This window comes from Protopterus annectens, chromosome 7.part0 (genome assembly GCF_019279795.1).
Source record: "Protopterus annectens isolate FY-2018-M chromosome 7.part0, PAN1.0, whole genome shotgun sequence".
Taxonomy (NCBI): domain Eukaryota; kingdom Metazoa; phylum Chordata; order Ceratodontiformes; family Protopteridae; genus Protopterus; species Protopterus annectens.
In genome coordinates, this window is record NC_056739.1 from 1069099884 (window position 1) to 1069118059 (window position 18176).

Consider the following 18176-nt stretch of genomic DNA (forward strand, 5'->3'; position numbering starts at 1 on the left):
AACTATAATAGGCCTTGTTTACCAACAAACTTATGTGAAGACAGCAATGCAGAATGTGCATCTGTTTGAGTTATTGCAGTATCAGCTGCTTCTTAATTAAACACATCTAGAAATACATGTTCACAGGAGTGTTAAATAAGTAGAAGATGCTAGTGAAAGAGATGACCAGTGCTAAGTCATTGAGCAAATTCATATGTAGTCAAGGCATGAGTGCAGAATGGTGCATAATGTGAGAGAAAAGGGTAGAAGAAGATTAAGTGTCATCAGATGGCTAGAACATGGTGCTGTTCAGTGTTCTTATTTGTTCTGTGTAATTTTCTAGAACACATTGCTGAGCAATGTTCTGATTTGTTCTGTGTAATTCAGCTAGAACATGGTGCTGTGCAATGTTCAGATTTGTTCTGTTTAATTCAGCTAGAACATGGTGCTGTGCAGTGATGTTCTTCGTGCTTCACTGTTGCAGTCATCACACTTGGGTTATCTGTCTGCGGGTAGCCCTCAATCGGCCCGAATACCAGAGACTTAATATTTCTGCATCGGTTGCTGTCGCTTCAGGACTAACGTCAGGTCATCAGGGGTAAAAAAAAACAGGCAGCCGACGCCATTACATCGATCTTTCTTGCCGAGGAGCCTGAAGCAGAGCAGTTCACATGAGTGCCGGTTGGCCGCTACCTGAGTTTTCGTTTACGAATTGAATCTTCCTGAAGTCTTCTAAAGCTAAGTACCCCATTGGGGATCCTTTTTTCTTGCTCTAACCGATGTCAGAAAAAGTTAACAATTGTCTTGCCTGTGGAAAGCAAATTCCACACCGAGATTTTCATTCATACTGCATCACCTGTTTAGGCCCAGACCACGACGTACCTCGCTGTCGGTTTTGTGCCTTATTTAACTCCCGAACCATTCATCATTGGGCCCTTATTGTCACTAAATACTTTCGTTCTCGATCTCCGTATTCTGAAATGGCTTCGTTAAGCCATCCGACTACAGATATTCTGAAAAAACATAAGGATAAAGACAAGAGACAGACTGCATAGGTCCAAAGCTGCTGATGGCACTTCCATTAAGCTAGTCGCCAGTTCGCTGGTACTCAGTGAGGTGCTTTCGCATCCCCTGATGCCTGCGCTTCGGTGGATTCGCAGGCCTCTACAGAGACCCATTCGGAGTCCACTATGCCATGAGATTCTTCTTCGACCATGGAACCTGCGGATGTCTCTACCTTGGATGGATCCAGAGCCGCTGAGCAGACACTGGCTTCTTCGCACTATGGATGTTCGACACAAACCGACGACTTCAGTTCTGTCTAAAACTACCGCGTTTCTAAGGCCAAGAGTACGCGCTACGCCTAGAAAACGGATGACCAAAGCGCATGCACCTGCTCCCTTGCCACAACATAAAATGCTTAGAATGCCAGAAGACCTTATTATGCTGATTAGGGCAAGTCAGCCTTCCCCTTCTAAGAGAAAAAGAGATCAGTCCCCAGCAGCTTCAACAGACCAAGAGTCCGATGACTCTGAGGTTTCTGACTATGTATGAAGACATGCCCTTATCTGCTTATGAGGATTCAGATACAGAGGAATCCATTCCCTCTGCCTCTCCTCCAGAGAATTTTTCTTTTGGTGAAACCTTACATGCTTTAAGAGAGCATTTCCATTGGGAATACCAAGACTATCCTCAGTCCAAAAAGAGACTCAGAGAATTTCTAGACTTGCCACAACATAGGCCTTTAGCAATATCCCCAGTCCTGGAAGTTGTTGATGTCTTTATGGAGTCCAGCCATACTCCTGATACATTACCCCTTGCTCCTAGGAAACCAGACAAGTACTACAGAGTACCTGACTCTCATAAATTCCTTTCCAAAAATCCTACTGCTGACCCAGAGATCATTTCCCAGGGACCTAAAGGTATCAAGGCAACTACAGCTAAGAATCCCACCCCTTCGGACAGGGATTCCAGAGCTTTGGACAGATGGGGTAAGAAAGTATGTACTTCTGCAAAACATATTATGGAACTTATTAAGCAAAAAATAGCTACCTTTACAGACTGTGCAGAAAATAAAGAATTGCAGGAACTTATGCATTCTGCAAGCCAAGTCAGCAAGCATACATTGCAGTGTGGCTTTGATGCCCTAGTAGCATCTTGCAGGGCAGCAGTCACTGGTTCTGTACTGAGAAGACATGCTTGACTTAAAGAGCAGACCTTGCCAGACAATGTCAAATCAAAGTTATTAGACACTCCTTTGAACATGGACAATCTGTTTGGCACCAAAGCAGAACAGGTTCTTAAAAAGATGGAAGAAAAAGCTAAATCTGTGCAGACAGTTAAAGAATTCTTACAAGTGCAGCCTCCTAGATTCAGTAGGCATTGTCCCTCGAAACACTGGTCCTTTCCAGCCCCCTCCAGGCCATCTCAAACTAGACACAGGGGAAACAGACCACCCAGACTACAGTCTCAGGGTATGCAGAGATCCAAGCAATGGAGTGCCCCCTCCCGCAAAGCAGGTAGTGCTAAGCCACCTCCCTACGGTAAGACCTCACAGTGACTTCTCTCCTCCACTCCCCACCTCTGCCCAGCCACTTGTGCCTCTAGGAGGAAAACTCGCCCTTCATGCAAAAAAATGGATGTCCATCACCAAAGACCGATGGGTCCTCAACATTGAATCCCAGGGGTACAAATTCTACTTTCACTCACTGCCAACCCCAAAAGGGTTCTCCGAACTTCCTCCAAACCAGTGGGCAGAGGCACAAAACCAAGTTCAATCCCTGCTCTCTATAAGGGCAATTTAGCCTGTTCTTGCGGAACAGATAGGTCAAGGATTCTATTCCAGACTTTTCCTGGTATCCAGAAAAGAGGGCACTTGGCGCCCAATCCTAGATCTTTCAATTCTCAACACTTCCTGGTGGTATCAAAATTCAAAATTCTTGCCCTGCAGCAGCTTCTACCTAGGCTAGCCAAAGATGGCTGGTTAGTCACCCTAGACTTAAAAGAAACCTATCTGCACATCCCTGTAAGGGAGTCATGCAGGAAATATCTTCGCTTCAGGGCAGGATCTATACATTATCAGTTCTCTGCACTTCCCTTTGGCTTATCCACTGCTCCAAGAGTATTCTCAAAATGCCTAGCTCCAGCCATTGCTTACTGCAGACAGAGAAATATTCAGATTTACCCGTACTTGGATAACTGCCTGATTCAGGCAGACAGTGAGAAAATGCTGTTGCAGCACCTGCCATATGTAAAAAAACCTTCTAACCTCCTTGGGGTACACCATCAACGAAAATAAATCAAAACTAGTCCCCAGTCAAAAGATTGTATTCCCGGGAGCAAGCTTGGACACAGCATCCATGATGGCATTCCTCACTCCAGAAAAACAAGCCTATCTGACAGACTATTTCACTCAAATGGCCACCAGAACCCAGCTAACCGCAAGGAAATTCCTGCAGGCCCTAAGGTTCATGGCCTCTTGCATCCTACTAATTCCATATGCCAGGCTGCATATGAGGAAACTTCAATGATACTTAAAAAGTCTTTGGTGCCAACATTCTCAGGACCTGGAAACCGTCATTTCTATCATACCCTGTCTAAAGACAGAGTTTCTTTGGTGGGCAGCAGCATGCAAACACAACAAGGAACTGCCCTTTACTCTACCCCACGCCACCCAGACCCTAACCACAGATGCAGCAGACTATGCCTGGGGGGCACACATGGACAGCAAGTGCATTCAGGACCTGGAAACCGTCATTTCTATCATACCCTGTCTAAAGACAGAGTTTCTTTGGTGGGCAGCAGCATGCAAACACAACAAGGAACTGCCCTTTACTCTACCCCATGCCACCCAGACCCTAACCACAGATGCAGCAGACTATGCCTGGGGGGCACACATGGACAGCAAGTGCATTCAGGGCCACTGGAGCCCAAGTCAATTTCATCTGCACATCAACCAGAAAGAGATGCTAGCTGTGCAGCACTCTCTGATAGCTTTCAGATCCCTATTCTCACCAGGACACCTGCCAATAAAAACAGACAACACCACAGTTATGTGGTACATCAACAAGCAGGGGGGAACCCACTATTACCCATTCTGCAGGCCAGCCATGGCCCTGTGGATCACGGCCTTGGACATGCAAGTCCATCTGCAAGCTCAATTCCTGCCAGGCAAACAAAACTCACTGGCAGACGACTTGCAGAAATCTCCTAGACCCACACGAGCGGCAATTAGAGCCCAGCACCTTCAACCTTCTGATTCAGAAATGGGGGACCCCAGAGGTGGATCTCTCTGCCTGCCCCTGCAATCACCAGCTCAGCAAATTTTGCACCAGGACACCTCACAGCAGGGCCTGGAAAGTGGATGCCCTAACCTTCCAGTGGGTAAACCTCTCAATTTATGCATTCCCCCCTCTGACTCTTCTGTCAAGAATATTACTCAAGATAAGACAGGACAGACCAAGAGCAATCCTGATTGCCCTGGACTGGCCATGCCAACATTGATACCCACTACTGCACAGCCTGTCACCGGGGTCACCCTGGCACCTACCCCAGATCCCAACCCTCTTCACTTAGCAGGGGGGACAGATCTTGCATCCACAACTGCAAACCCTGAATCTTGCAGCCTGGCTTATTCCTTGAATTCTCCCCCAGTGACCAGCCTTAGCAAGCAAGTACTGGACATCATTCTTGAAGCCAGAAGACACAGTACAAGGAAATCCTATGCTGATAAGTGGTAGAGGTATTGTTCCTGGATTCAATCTAAAGGAGAGGACACAGCACTGCCCTCCTTACCTCTAATCCTGGATTACCTAGCAGATCTACTCCACAGAGGCCTATCCTTCTCCATTAAGATCCATGCCTCTGCCATCTCATCTCATTACAAAACTGAGTCGCCTCTCTGCTCTCACCCTCTCATCCAACAGTTCCTGAGGAGGCAGACAACTTAAGGCCACCAGGGAGAGCACCTACCCCTGCTTGGGACCTTAACTTTGTACTGGAAAAACTCACACCCCCCTCCCTTTGAGCTTGCAGCGTCAGCAGAGTTAAAATTCCTCTCTTGGAAAACAGCCTTGCTTCTGGCCATCACTTCAGCTAGACGAGTATCTGAGTTACAAGCACTTATGGCTGTGGAACCCTTAATTATTTTTCTTGCTGACAGGGTCTCCCTCAGGACTAACCCTTCCTTTACGCCTAAAGTGGTGTCCATTGTGGCTCTTAGCCAATCTGTTCTTTTGCCAACCTTCTTCCCTAATCCTCAAAATAAAGGGGAAATGATCCTGCACTCCTTGGATGTGCACTGACAGCTCAGATTCTACCTTGATAGGACTAAGCCCTTCAGGAAATCTGACCAGTTACTAGTCAGTTTTGCACCGGGGGCAGAGGGCAAGGCCATTTCAAAACAAACAGTTTCCAAATGGATAGCACACTGTATCTATTTCTGCTACAAGCACCATGGGAAACCAACTCCTCTGGGGGTCAGAACACCTTCCACTAGGGTAACTTCTACTTCTACAGCATTCCTCAGAGGGGTCCCTACCAGGGACATTCTGGAAGCTGCTACCTGCAGTGCTGTACACACCTTCACCAGGCATTACCACCTGCCTATCTTTTCCAAATCCAGGGCAGGTTTTGCAATGCAGTCCTGCAGGGCATACTACCCAACCCCAACTCTTCTTGACTGCCTTCACCCTTTCTTCAGCTTTGGGAATCAACCCGTGTGTGATGACTGCAACAGTGAAACATGAAAAACATAGTACAGTTGTGTACACTTACCATAAATGTAGATGTTCAAGTGTATTCACTGTTGCAGTCCTGGTTTCCCACCTGCCAGCCCCCTTGTGTGTGTCTCTCTCTCTCTCTCTCTCACTCACTCTCTCACTCTCTCTCTGTCTCTCTCTGTCTCTCTCTCTCTGTCTTTTACTCACCCCTTACAGGGCTTTTGGTATGTACTTTTTACTGGTAGTTTTTTTCCCACCATACCGTAGCTCCCTATTTGGGGCAAGAAAAATTGATGTAATGGTGTCGGCTGCCTGTTTTTATACCCCGGACAACCTGACATCAGTCCTGAAGTGACAGCAACTGATGCAGAAATACTAAGTCTCTGGTATTCGGGCCAACTGAGGGCTACCTGCAGGCAGATAACCCAAGTGTGATGACTGCAACAGTGAATACACTTGAGCATCTACATTTATGGTAAGTGTACACAACTGTAGTTTCTGATTTGTTCTGTGTAACTTTGCCTAAACTTATTTGTTTGTTTCAGTTTACAGAAGCAAAATTGTATCACAATAGACTGATGAATGTCAGAAAAGAGATGATGATGCTACATGAAAAGACAACCAAATTAAAGGTAACATTTTCTTTGGGCTTCAACATCATATACTTTTTTATTTTTTAGTAATGTTTTGTTTTGCAAAATTGGAAGGAAACTTTAGGAAATTCATCTTGGTCGGTGTTTGCTTGAACTCACTTTCTGTTCCATTCCATTTTGACATTTTTTCCTCTGAAGCTGCCACACTTTTGGACTTGTGCCCTAGCCTGGCACATGCAGTAATCTTACACACCTCACCAAGAGATCCTACCTAGCCTGTGAGCCCTCCATTCATTTTCTTCTTACTGTACAGTTCAGAACTCATGTTGATTCATGATGTGAGGAGAAGTTCATGTGTCTGATGCCTAAAGCAGTAAAACCTTTAAAACTGTTTGTGTTCCTGCTAAGTAAGCTAAGCCTTGCACTGGAATATCTGTTCTGCTTTGGAGAGGAGTATGGTGTGACACACTACATTAAGTACCGGAGTTTCATCATAGCAGCCTGAAAACATTAGGAGGAGGAGAAATTTATGGCCTACCTTGTTACTAGGAGGGCGGCAGCAGTTGAAAGTTCATCTCCCTGGGAGCAACAGGAAGATTCTGTATATGCCTCCAAATCTCTGCCAGAACAGAGATCCCCTTTCCAGCCATTTCAACAAAGAAATGGAAAGTGGCCTTCTTCAAGCCTTCCTAGGGTTAATTGTGTTTATTCCCCAGAAATGTCTACATGAGTAGCAGGAGAAAAAGAAAAAGCCATCTATTTATTATCTCTTCCCATGGAACTAGTCATTAAGTGTTGCAGTTAGGGCAGGCTATTAAGGCTATGAACTGTTGATGAGCTACTTCCTGTGGTACAAGGTTTGAGTCCCTCAGCCTTCATTTGCCTACTGTGAAAATTTTATCCTGTTGCTTGACTAAATAGTGCTTTGGGGCAATTGGGTATTTAGACTAGGTTTCTTAGTGGTCTTTTGGTCTGCTTGCCTAGCAAATATCAATGAGCCCAAATATTACATATACAAAGCCTGGAAGTGCATGGACTTTGCTTCTATGACTCCCAAAAAGACAGATGTTCCTTGCAGACCTGGAGATGAATGACTACAGATCTTGCCCAGATTTTCATGGGCTGAGATGTATGTGACTGTTTTGATCCAGTGCAAGATCCAGATGTCAAAGCATTTTGCAACCTTGACGACAGCAAGGAGTCAAAACCCTTGGACAGGGCTGGCAAAAGGGTGTTCTCCTCTGCAATGTTGGGGCATAAAACTGTCAGCTTTGTCTCTGTTGTTCAGATTTCAGTCCTGGAAATCTAAAGTAAATCCCTTGACCTGTGTTATGCCACACAAAGAAAAAAAAAAGTTGCCAGCAACAGAATGCCTGAAAAACTATAATTGTCATATTTTGCTACAGGTATCCAGCCACAGTGGCACCCCTGCCTTCGCACATGTCTCTGGTTCTGCTCAGTTATAAATAGCTGTGCAGATGAAGCCATTCTTATCTGCCACAAGAAGTGAAGAAAATTTTAAAAATAAGCTGGTATGGTGGAACACCCATATAATTCAACTCTACAGGAAGAAGAATTCATAATCCTTTAAAAAAAATCCTTCTCCTGCACTGTAAAAGAAATGTAAAAGTATAAAGCAAGACTCCCATGTAGACAGGGAGTCCAAAGCTACTTATGGACTTCTGAGTTGCTTCCACGAACAAAGACAACCACAGAGCCCTCTTTAATTATATTAGAAAACTCAAAAATGACACCAAGTTCTGCTGTAAATGCATTTGTGATGGTGTATTCAGCTCCATCCCAGAAATCATGGACAGTATCCTTGCTGATAAGTTGAGCTCCAACTTCACACCTCTAACATACCCCAATCTCTCCTTTAATTTCTCTTAAAACTCTGTCACTTGTTATCACTCTTGATCAAGTTGCCTCTGCACTTTCCAAAACTAAATCATAAGCTGCATAGCTGTTGACAATGTTTCAGGCTGCTTGCTTGCATTTATCAAAACACCACATATTCCATTCTCTCTTGAGTCTGTCTTAGTGTTTTCATGAATTACGTAACTGAAACCTTTTAGAGCCAAAACTGTTTCCCTGCACAAAGCACCATAACAGACCTTAGTAACTATAGCCCTGTTGGTCTTTCTGGCACTATCTATAAAGCTATGGAATGCTTTTTTGCTGAAGTAATTAACAGTGACATATTTGACATCCACTCCCTTGACCGTAATCACTTTGGATATAGGGTATTGCCTCCTCATCTTGGATGTGTTTTTTGATAAGGGTACAGAGCTTTAGATGAGGACCAGAGTGTCCACACTGCTTACTTAAACCTTGCTAAGGCCTTTGGTTCCATTCCCCACATGGGCATCCTAAACAAAGTAGCTAGTCCCAGTGTTAATCCTTGTGTTGTCTGCTGTGTAGCAGATTGGCTTGTGGACCAAGCTCATGTATTCAAAGTAAAGGGGGTCTCTTCTGACAGCAGAAATGTTGCTAGCAGCGTTCCTCAGGGTTCAGTTCTGGATTGCTTTCTGTCCAGCATTTATTTTTCTAAGGTAAAATCAGGCAACCAAGGTTTGTGGATAACCAAGTTTGGGGATGGCTGAAAACTTGATGCTGTTGTAAACTATCTTCTACAAGGCCCAGATCAGGCCAACATGCATTCACTGTAAGTTCTAAGAAGTGTAGCAGTTACTTTGGCAAGATCCCTATCTCTTCCTCTTATCATATCACTGGTATTTTGTCTCAAAAACAGACTCTATTATAGATTTAGGTACTAATGTTGATAATGAGCTCTTTTTCATCCAGCATGTCTCAGTTGTTTTATAATGTCATTCTACTTTAAACAGCTCATCTGTCGTGGCATCTCATTTAATTGTGGGGATGTCCATGTCTTCTTTTACTCTTCACTTATCAACTCATTATAGACTAAACTGTCCCCTTTGGAATGTACCTTTCTGAGCACCTCGCATAATTTAAAATGCCCAGATTCTGTAAATCAGAAACAGTCACTAGATTAAGCCACTTAAGCTGCCTGATGGGCTAAAATCTCTATCCTTCTACTTAGTATCTTACAGGCTTCTTAGAAATGTTGTCTGCCAAAAATTTTGTGCTATGACAGATCCCTTCCTTTTTGATTTGCTTCACCTTCACAGAGCTAACAATTCTATGAATACCAGCTCCAATGACATAAACCTCTAATCTAAGATCAGTATACCTGCAGACATGATGGGTTTCTTATCCAGTGTATCCCACACCTCTGGAGTAGACCCTCATTCACATAAAACACTGTACCTTCCTTAACTCCTTCAAAGATAACCCATGCAAATGACTGGGTGTCATAAATTCATCCCAGTGATCTCATATCCAGAGGGACCTTTTTGTAAGGTAGATGCAGCTAAGCATCAATGGCTGTCCAGCCTTAGGATTGATATGAACTTGTGTGCCTCAAGTAGTGGTGAAACTTGCCTTACTCTCAAACTCTTGGCTGTAGGAGGATGTGTTTACAAGTTTTGCTGTAGCATTTGTAGTGAGCTTCTAAGTGGCACAGTGTAGTTTTGATTGTGTTGTCACTATGATTATGACTAGAAGCTGGCATGTTTGCACAAGATGGCTCCTCAGAGGCTGCCCTCTCTTATGGAGAAATTTCTATGGTCTACAGTGAATGTTGTCTTTAAGGAGGAGGTTGTATTTGCTTATCCTTCTCAGAACATGGTAGATGACCTCCTGAAGTAGAACCAAACCCTGTCCACTGTTTTTAACACCTTTATTAAGTCATCACTTACTGCGGTGGTGGTGCTGTGGTAGCGTTGTCGCTTCACAGTAAGACGTTGGCCGTTCGATTCTCAGCTAGAGTGTCTTCTGTGTGGAGACATGCGTGAATGGGCGTACCTTCGTTGAAGGTTGTGCGTCAGGGCTGGCAAACTCAGCACGTAAAAAATCTACTGCCAATCATTAGCGGACCGGAGTTCCGCTGTGGCGACCCCTAACCGGGAAAAGCCGAAAGACACAAACATTAAGTTATCACTTAAGACATAGGCAAACATATATTCATATAAAATAAAACAAACCATATTACCATGTTTCTAGTAGCATGCATTATACATCATATATGTTCTTTTCTTATAATTATCAGCCCAACATTGCATAAATTGCTCAGTTCCTGCCTTCCCTTAAACCTCACGTCTCCTCCTAAACATCATTTGGCATGTATTGTTCCCATAAATTCCATTTATTTTTATAGAATTTGCTCCTTCTCTTTTCAAAAGATCCCCTTTCTAGTTATTTTAGCTGTATTACAATATTCAGTACTTCAAGTACAGGTGGCTTAGACTTTCAGTTCTATTTTCTAGTAATTGCTTTTTTAGCAGCCACCAGAATCAAACTTAACAAGGCCTTACAATGTCTAAGCAATTCAGATCCTTTGTTCTAGCACAAAAGAATTATTTCCTTAGTTACACCTATTTGCTCACCCGATATTTCTGACAAAGTACTCTTTTAGGGAATTGTTAAAGTCTGCCAATTCATTATATTCCAGAGTATATGTTCCCAGTTACCTGTTTCTTCCCCATCACACCTCCAAGATTTGCTATTAGTCTGAGGAAAGGTTCTTTGTAGAGTCTGCTTGGAATATAAAAATGCTTATGCAAACACTTCCAAGCAAAAGTCCTAAATCTTCTAAACTTTGTTGCATACTTGGGAGCCATACATATGTCCTCCCAGTGTTCTCCCTTTAAATTGCTTATCCAATCTCTTTCCCAGTCTTTTCTAACCTCCTCTGATTGACTCCTATAGTTATCATGCAATATTTTATATGCCCTTCTGATTATCCCTTTGTTAACAGCAGCATGTGAGAGTGTTCAATCTCGCTGTTTGTTCTTACACACGGGATCGGAGCCGATCCTCGGCTCCGAGTCGGCCGCATCACAAAGCTCTGCATCTCAGAGAAGCTCGAGACCAGACTATATCCCACAATCTTCCCTGCCATTACTCAGATCTAGTTTGCCGCTGCAACAGATCGGATCGAGGAGAGCTCGGACCAGAGGAGAAATTAATAACTTTTTGCTTTTTTTTCAGATAAGCTACTTCTTTTTTGTAAAAATAAGTTTCTAAGAGTTAGTATAGTATAGAAGTGTGTGTGTGTGTGTATTACTATTATTATAATATTGCTCATATTATTCTTAAGGCACATTTTTTTGGCCTACTCTTTTCTCTTGTGTGGATTATAGTCTAGGGTGTGGTTCCTTTTTTTTGAGTGTTCTTTTACACTGATATAGATATTCACGTTATATATATTCACGTTATATATTTATAGAAGTTGGTTAGTCTTTTATTGTTATTAACCTGGTAAAGTGTCATTACCTTTACAGTTATGTCGGAGAAAGCTAAATCCGGCTTTAAAAGATGTCAGTGTGGGCAGAAAATGTCTATCACTGACAACCACGCGTCCTGCGTTTACTGTCTTGGCCCTCTCCACCTGCAAGAGGATTGTTCTATATGTCATTCCTTTAGCGGGAGGGTCATGACAGATAGACGCAGGAAGCTTATAGATAGAGGGTTGCTTAAGCCTGCCTTTCAAGAGGCTTTAGACAAATCGGATCAGGCTTCTAAGTCCTCGAAGGGGTCGAAGATGTTGGAGCCCATGTCATCAGCTCCGAGTTCATCTTCAAAGGTTCGTTCGCCGGTTCCACAGACCTCGGGGCCGAACGTTTATCTTTCACTGAGCCCCAGATCTTGGAACTGGTGTCGGAGCTGCCGCCACCGTCCATTCTTCGGTCGGTGCCAACTTCGGCTCCTTCAACCCGTTCTTCCAGACCATTATCTGAGACAGATGTGGATTGTGTCATGCAGAAACTCATGGAAAACACTGCCCTTTCCAAGTTGATTGCAGTTTCCTCCCAGTTGGTGTCGAAACTAGAAGGCCTCCCCATGTCTCCAACAGGTCCTCCTTCAAGACCCATCCAGTTCTCGGAGCCGGGAGAGGATGAGCTAATGATATTGGAGCCCTCGGTGCCGAAACCGTCCATTGCACGATCGACACCATTGACTTCGACTCCTTCGGAACCGGTAGGTGAATCGCGGAGCCGACGGTCTCTCCTCTATTCTGGGACCGAGAGTCATACCGACTTGTCGGTGCTGACTCTCCCTCTCGGGGCCTCAGCGCAGATTGGCTCGGCTCCGTCCTCGGGGTCGGGGCCCACAGCCCCCGTGTCTGGGATGCTCCCGTATTCTTCGGAACCGGGGGTGTCCTCGGCCCGGGGTTCAGGGGCTTTTGACCTTATGAGGAAGGTATTGTCTGCACAGACAACCACTTCATCAGAGGCGTCTTCTCCTTCCCCTAAAGGGCCGCTTTCTGTTTCTGCCCCCACGACCCATCCAAAGCGTAGAGCCCCATTGCCTCAGCCACCCCCAGAGGGTTCCTCCTGTTCCTTGGAGGCCTCACCGGAAGCCCCCTCTGATGAGGTCCCGAGGAAAAGGTTGTGCAAGAGGAGGCACATAGATTCCCCGCAGGAATCTCTAACGTCTGACACCGACTTGGATGAGGCAGAGGGGTCCCCAAAATCCCCCTCTGAGGATGTGTCGTTTGCGGACATCCTGGAGATCTTGAAACAGAGGGGTGATTGGCAGTCCCTAGCCCCCACTGAGGACGAGTCGGAGCTGCTGAAGGCTTTTGGGGCTCAACCTTCTACCTCCTGGGTGACTCCGCCCTTCGATGAATTAATGGAATTGATTGCTCGAAGGGCATGGGAGACACCTGACACAGTGGAACCAGTCCCTAGAAAACCAAACAAATTTATCACCGCCCCCCCAGGACAAGACTTATCTCACCAAGGGAGTTCCAGTCGACGCTATGGTGGTGGCGGCAGCCACGAAAAAGGAGATGTCTGAGTCTTCCTCATCTGTTCATCCTCCTAATAAGGATTCTAGGACTATGGACAGATACGGGAAGAGCGTTTTTAGTTCAGCGACTTTTTCCATGCGTTCGCTAAACTATTTGACACATTTCACACGTCTGCAGAGGGATCTCATCAAGGAGCTGACAGATACCCTCCAGGGTAACACAGATGCTGCTGTTTCAGATAAGGTAACAGCACAACTTAACACCCTTACCTCCATAGTAAACTCATCCATGAGGCTCATCTCGTATGCAGACGAAGGATCGAGTAGAGCTGCAGCTTCAGCGATTGCTCTTCGAAGACAATCCTGGATGCGGCTGTGCTCCTTTGCGGAAGCTTTCAAGTCTTCCTTTGCCAACGCCCCCTTTGATGGTGCCACACTCTTTGGGCCCAAGGTGAAGGTGACTCTGACTCGGTGTGAGCAAGAGGGAAAGACTTTGTCTGCTGTCAGGGTCCGTTTTTCTGCTCCAACTAGACCGTACCCCAAAGGGCAACGAGGCGGGAAAATGTGGTTCCGTAAGAATCAGGGATCTTTCCAAGCCACACAGAGTGATACCCCCTCCAGAGGCAGAGGGGGGGGTAGAAATGGAAGACGCCGCCCCGGCGGCAGAGGGGGTCCGCATAACCAAGGCGACAGGGATACCGTCCCTGGGAAGCCTTTCCAGCACTCCTGAATGGAGGCCCGGCTGTCCTGCTCTGGAGGCAGTCGGGGGTCGCTTGGCTTTATTCCCACAGGCCTGGCTAAATATTACTTCGGATTCCTGGGTAAAAAGCATTATAACCAGAGGACACAAAATCCCCTTCATATCAACTCCACCTCAACAAAGAAGGTTTCCAGATGTGCCACCCCATCTGCGAAGCCCAGCAGCTGTAGAAATTTCAAAGCTGCTCAAAAACAGAGTCATCCAACCAGTCCCGGCGGACCAAATAGGATCCGGAACTTACTCAAGGTTCTTTTTAGTTCCAAAAAAGACAGGGGACTGGAGACCGATTTTAGATCTCAGCAATCTCAACACCTTTGTGAAGAAGGAAAAGTTCCGGATGGTCACGCTTCAATCGATCCTTCCATTCTTACAGAAGGACGATTGGATGTGCTCGATAGATCTCAAAGACGCGTACTAACACATCAAAATGGCCAAACCATCCAGAGATCACCTGCGCTTCCGGCTGGGAGCCTGTCACTTTCAGTTTCGAGCTCTGCCCTTTGGACTCACCTCAGCCCCCAGGGTATTCAGCAAATGCATGGCAGTAGTTGCGTCTCACTTGAGACGACAAGGATTCCAGGTGTTTCCCTATCTGGACGACTGGCTCCTCACCACTACCACCGAGCATCGCCTCATACAAGTCAGAGACTACACAGTCGACCTTTGTTCCCACCTAGGTATTTCGATAAACTTCGAAAAGTCTTGCTTATCGCCCTCACAGCGTATTTCATTCATCGGAGCAGACCTAGATACACGATTAACACTGCTAAAGCTCCCTCCAATAAGGGCGTCAGCCCTCAAACAACAGGTTCTTCTCTTACTACAGAGCAGGAAAGCCCCGGCCAAACTGGTATTGAAAGTTTTGGGACTAATGGCAACGTCCCTGATCGCAGTTCCTATGGGAAGATTACACATGAGGATCCTCCAATGGCTGCTTTTCACGCAGTGGTCATTCCAGCACTTACCCCTAGCGCACGAGATTCTGATAACAGACTCTTGCAAACGAGACCTCTCATGGTGGGTGTACAGTCAGGATCTCACTATGGGTCGTCCGTTTGTTCTACCCAGTCTGACGGCCACAATAACCACGGATGCTTCTCTGATAGGGTGGGGGGGTCTATTTCAGGGAAGAACAGTCCAAGGGGAATGGTCCAACATGGAGTACACTCTACACATAAATGTTCTGGAGCTGAGGGCGGTGTTCCTGGCGATGTTCATCGTGTTTCATTGTTGCAGTCATGACTGTAGGGTTCTCCCCTGCCGGCAGGCAGTCCTCGGTCAGCCAGAATCCCAAAGTCTGGGTCCGGCGTCGGCTGTTGAGCCATGCTCCCTGACGTCAGAGCGCCAGGAGTACAAAGCTGACAGCCGACGCCATGTTCTACAGTCTTTCTTGCCGTGCTGTGATAGCAGTTCACAAGTGCCGGTCGGCTGACTCCTGACAATTTTTTCTGAACAAACTTCAGTCCGAAGACTTTCTTCTCCTACTCAAAGCTAAGTACCCCGTTGGGGAAACTTTTTTCTTGCTCCATTCCGATGTCAGAAAAAGTTAATAATTGTATTTCATGTGGGAAGCAAATACCTCATAAGGATTTTCATTCTTACTGTATTCCTTGCTTAGGCCCTGACCACGACGTAGCTAGTTGTCAGTTTTGTGCTAGATTCAATCAACGTACAATTAAACAAAGGTACGATTTTGCATTTCATTACTTCGGTAGGCGTTTTAATTACAAAATGTCGTCGGATACGGTTCCGGCTACCGGAGTTCACAAACGATGCAAGGACAAAGACAGGCCTCCGAGGTCCAAATCAGACGATATCGTTCATGCAGAGCCAGCTTCAGGTTCGGCCATCGTTAGTGAGGCGTTTTTGCAGCCCCTGTCATCGGCCATTTCGGAACCGATGGCCAAAACGGACTCCCACGAGGAGCCAACTAGGCCTTTGAATATTTCTGTTGCAGGACCTTCGGACAATGCTCCTTCGGATGGGTCCGGAGCCGCTGTGCAGGTACCGGCTTCCGAAGGGGTTTTCAGGCCTACTCAACTTCTAATAAAGGCAAAGCCAAAGACTCCTTCCAAATCAAAGACTGCAACACAGGCCTCTTCTGATCCGGCTCCCAAGTCACAGAAACAGTTACTTAAGATGGCGGAGGACTTACTTACTATGATTAGGGGTTCACATCCCCCTCCAGATAAAAGGCCAAGGCAGGAAGTTTACTATGACTCCTCTGATCAGGCTTCTGTTTCTTCAGTTTTTTCTTCTGACCAAGAATATTCTTTCCCTCCTTATGAGGATTCTGATGCTGAGGAATCCATTCCTTCAGCTTCTCCCCCTGAGGACTTCTCTTTTGGGGAACTTTGCATGAAATGAGGGAACATTTCCACTGGGAAGGACAGGAGTATTCGGACTCTAAGAAAAGACTAAGGGATTTTCTTCTTCTTCCCCAGCATAGACCCCTGGCTATTCCTCCTATTTTGGATATTGTGGATGATGCTTTTTCGGAGGCTAACTTAACCTCTGACTCTTTTCCTCCAGCTCCTGTTAAGCCTGATAGATATTACAGCGTTCCTGATTCCCACCAGTTTTTATACAAGAATCCTACTGCTGACCCTGAAACCATTTCTCAGGGTCCTAAGGGAGTTAAGGCCGCTTCTGCTAAAAACCCCATTCCCACTGAGAAGGATTCCAGATCTTTAGAAAGATGGGGCAAAAAAGTGTACACTTCTGCTACTTTATTTATTAGGGCTTTAAACTGTCAGTTTCATATGCTGAAATACCAGCAATTTCTCCTGTCTGTTTTAAAACAAAAGCTAACTTCCATTTCCGCTTGAGCAGATGATAAGGAATTACATGACTTAATGCATGCCACTGAACAAGTTGGGAAGCATGGTTTACACTGTGGATTTGATGCCTTGGAGGCTTCTTGTAGGGCTGCTGCCTCTGGCACAGTAATTAGAAGGCATGCATGGTTAAAGGAACAACATTTGCCAGCTCAAGTAAAAGCTAAATTATTGGATGCTCCTGTTCAGCATAATGTTTTGTTTGGATCTAAAGCTGAAGAGGTGATTAAAAGATGGAGGACAAGGCAAAATCCATGCAAACAGTTAAAGATTTCTTACAAGTACAGCCACCCAGATTTAGTAGGAATTGGCCTACTAAAAATTGGTCCTTTCCCAATTCAGACAGGCCTCAGAGGGGTAGATACAGACGCTCCCGAGGAAGGCCTCAAACACAAGCCTCTTATAGACCAAGACAGTGGAAGCTCATAGGAAACAGACTCATTGACTCCCTCTGTTGGGCTGCAGGAACTTCTTGCCTGGAAGCCCCTCTCGGAGGAAAACTTTCTCTTTTTCACCAAAATTGGACTCGTATAACCCAAGACAAGTGAGTTCTGGATGTGGTTCCAAGAGGTTACAAATTCCATTTTCATACCCTACCAAGGCCAAGCGGATGGCCAGATCTTCCAAAACATCAATGGACAGAGGCCTTAAACCAGGTGGAAGCTCTCTTGGCTATGAAAGCCATAGAACTAGTTCCACTTTCAGAGATGGGACAAGGTTTGTACTCAAGGCTGTTTCTAGTCCCCAGGAAGCAAAATTCATGGAGACCCATTCTGGATCTGTCAGTATTGAACACTTTTCTAGAGATACCAAAATTCAAGATGCTTACTGTACAGCAGCTACTTCCAATGCTGACCAAAAATGCATGGAAGGTAACTTTAGATTTAAAGGAGGCATAGTTACACATTCCCATCAGGCAGGACCGCAGAAAATACCTCAGGTTCAAGGCCGGATCGAGGCACTTTCAGTTCTCTGCGCTGCCCTTTGGATTGTCTACTGCGCCCAGGGTCTTCACCAAATGCCTGGCTCCAGTAGTAGCTTATTGCAGACTCAGGGGAATTTAAATTTACCCTTATCTGGACGACTTTCTTATTCAGGCAGACAGTAAGGATGTCTTACTCCAGCATCTACAGTTTGTTCAGAATCTTCTCAAGTTCCTGGGATTCACTGTAAACATAAAAAAGTCAATTTTGACACCCTCACAACAGATAATTTTTCTGGGCGCTTCTCTAAACACAACAACCCAGATGGCATTTCTGACATACGAAAAACAGTTACAGCTGGCTTCAACTTTCAAAACCTTGGCAACTTTAACTCAACTATCTGCTAGGAGATTCCTGCAGGCTTTGGGTTACATGGCCTCCTGCATCCTTCTCGTACCATATGCAAGACTACATATGAGGAAAATACAGTGGTACCTAAAAAGTGTATGGTCTCAGCATTGCCACAG

The 18176-nt window shown here is 45.4% G+C and overlaps 1 protein-coding gene across 1 annotated transcript in view; it reads left to right on the plus strand.

Moving 5' to 3' along the window:
• The window catches only part of BLOC1S6 (biogenesis of lysosomal organelles complex 1 subunit 6), a 341949-nt gene that overhangs the window by 282631 nt on the left and 41142 nt on the right, over positions 1 to 18176 (plus strand). The window contains exon 5 of the mRNA XM_044077633.1: positions 6245 to 6331. Within this exon, the coding sequence (XP_043933568.1) occupies positions 6245 to 6331 (87 nt within the window). The remainder of the gene's footprint in view (positions 1 to 6244; positions 6332 to 18176) is intronic.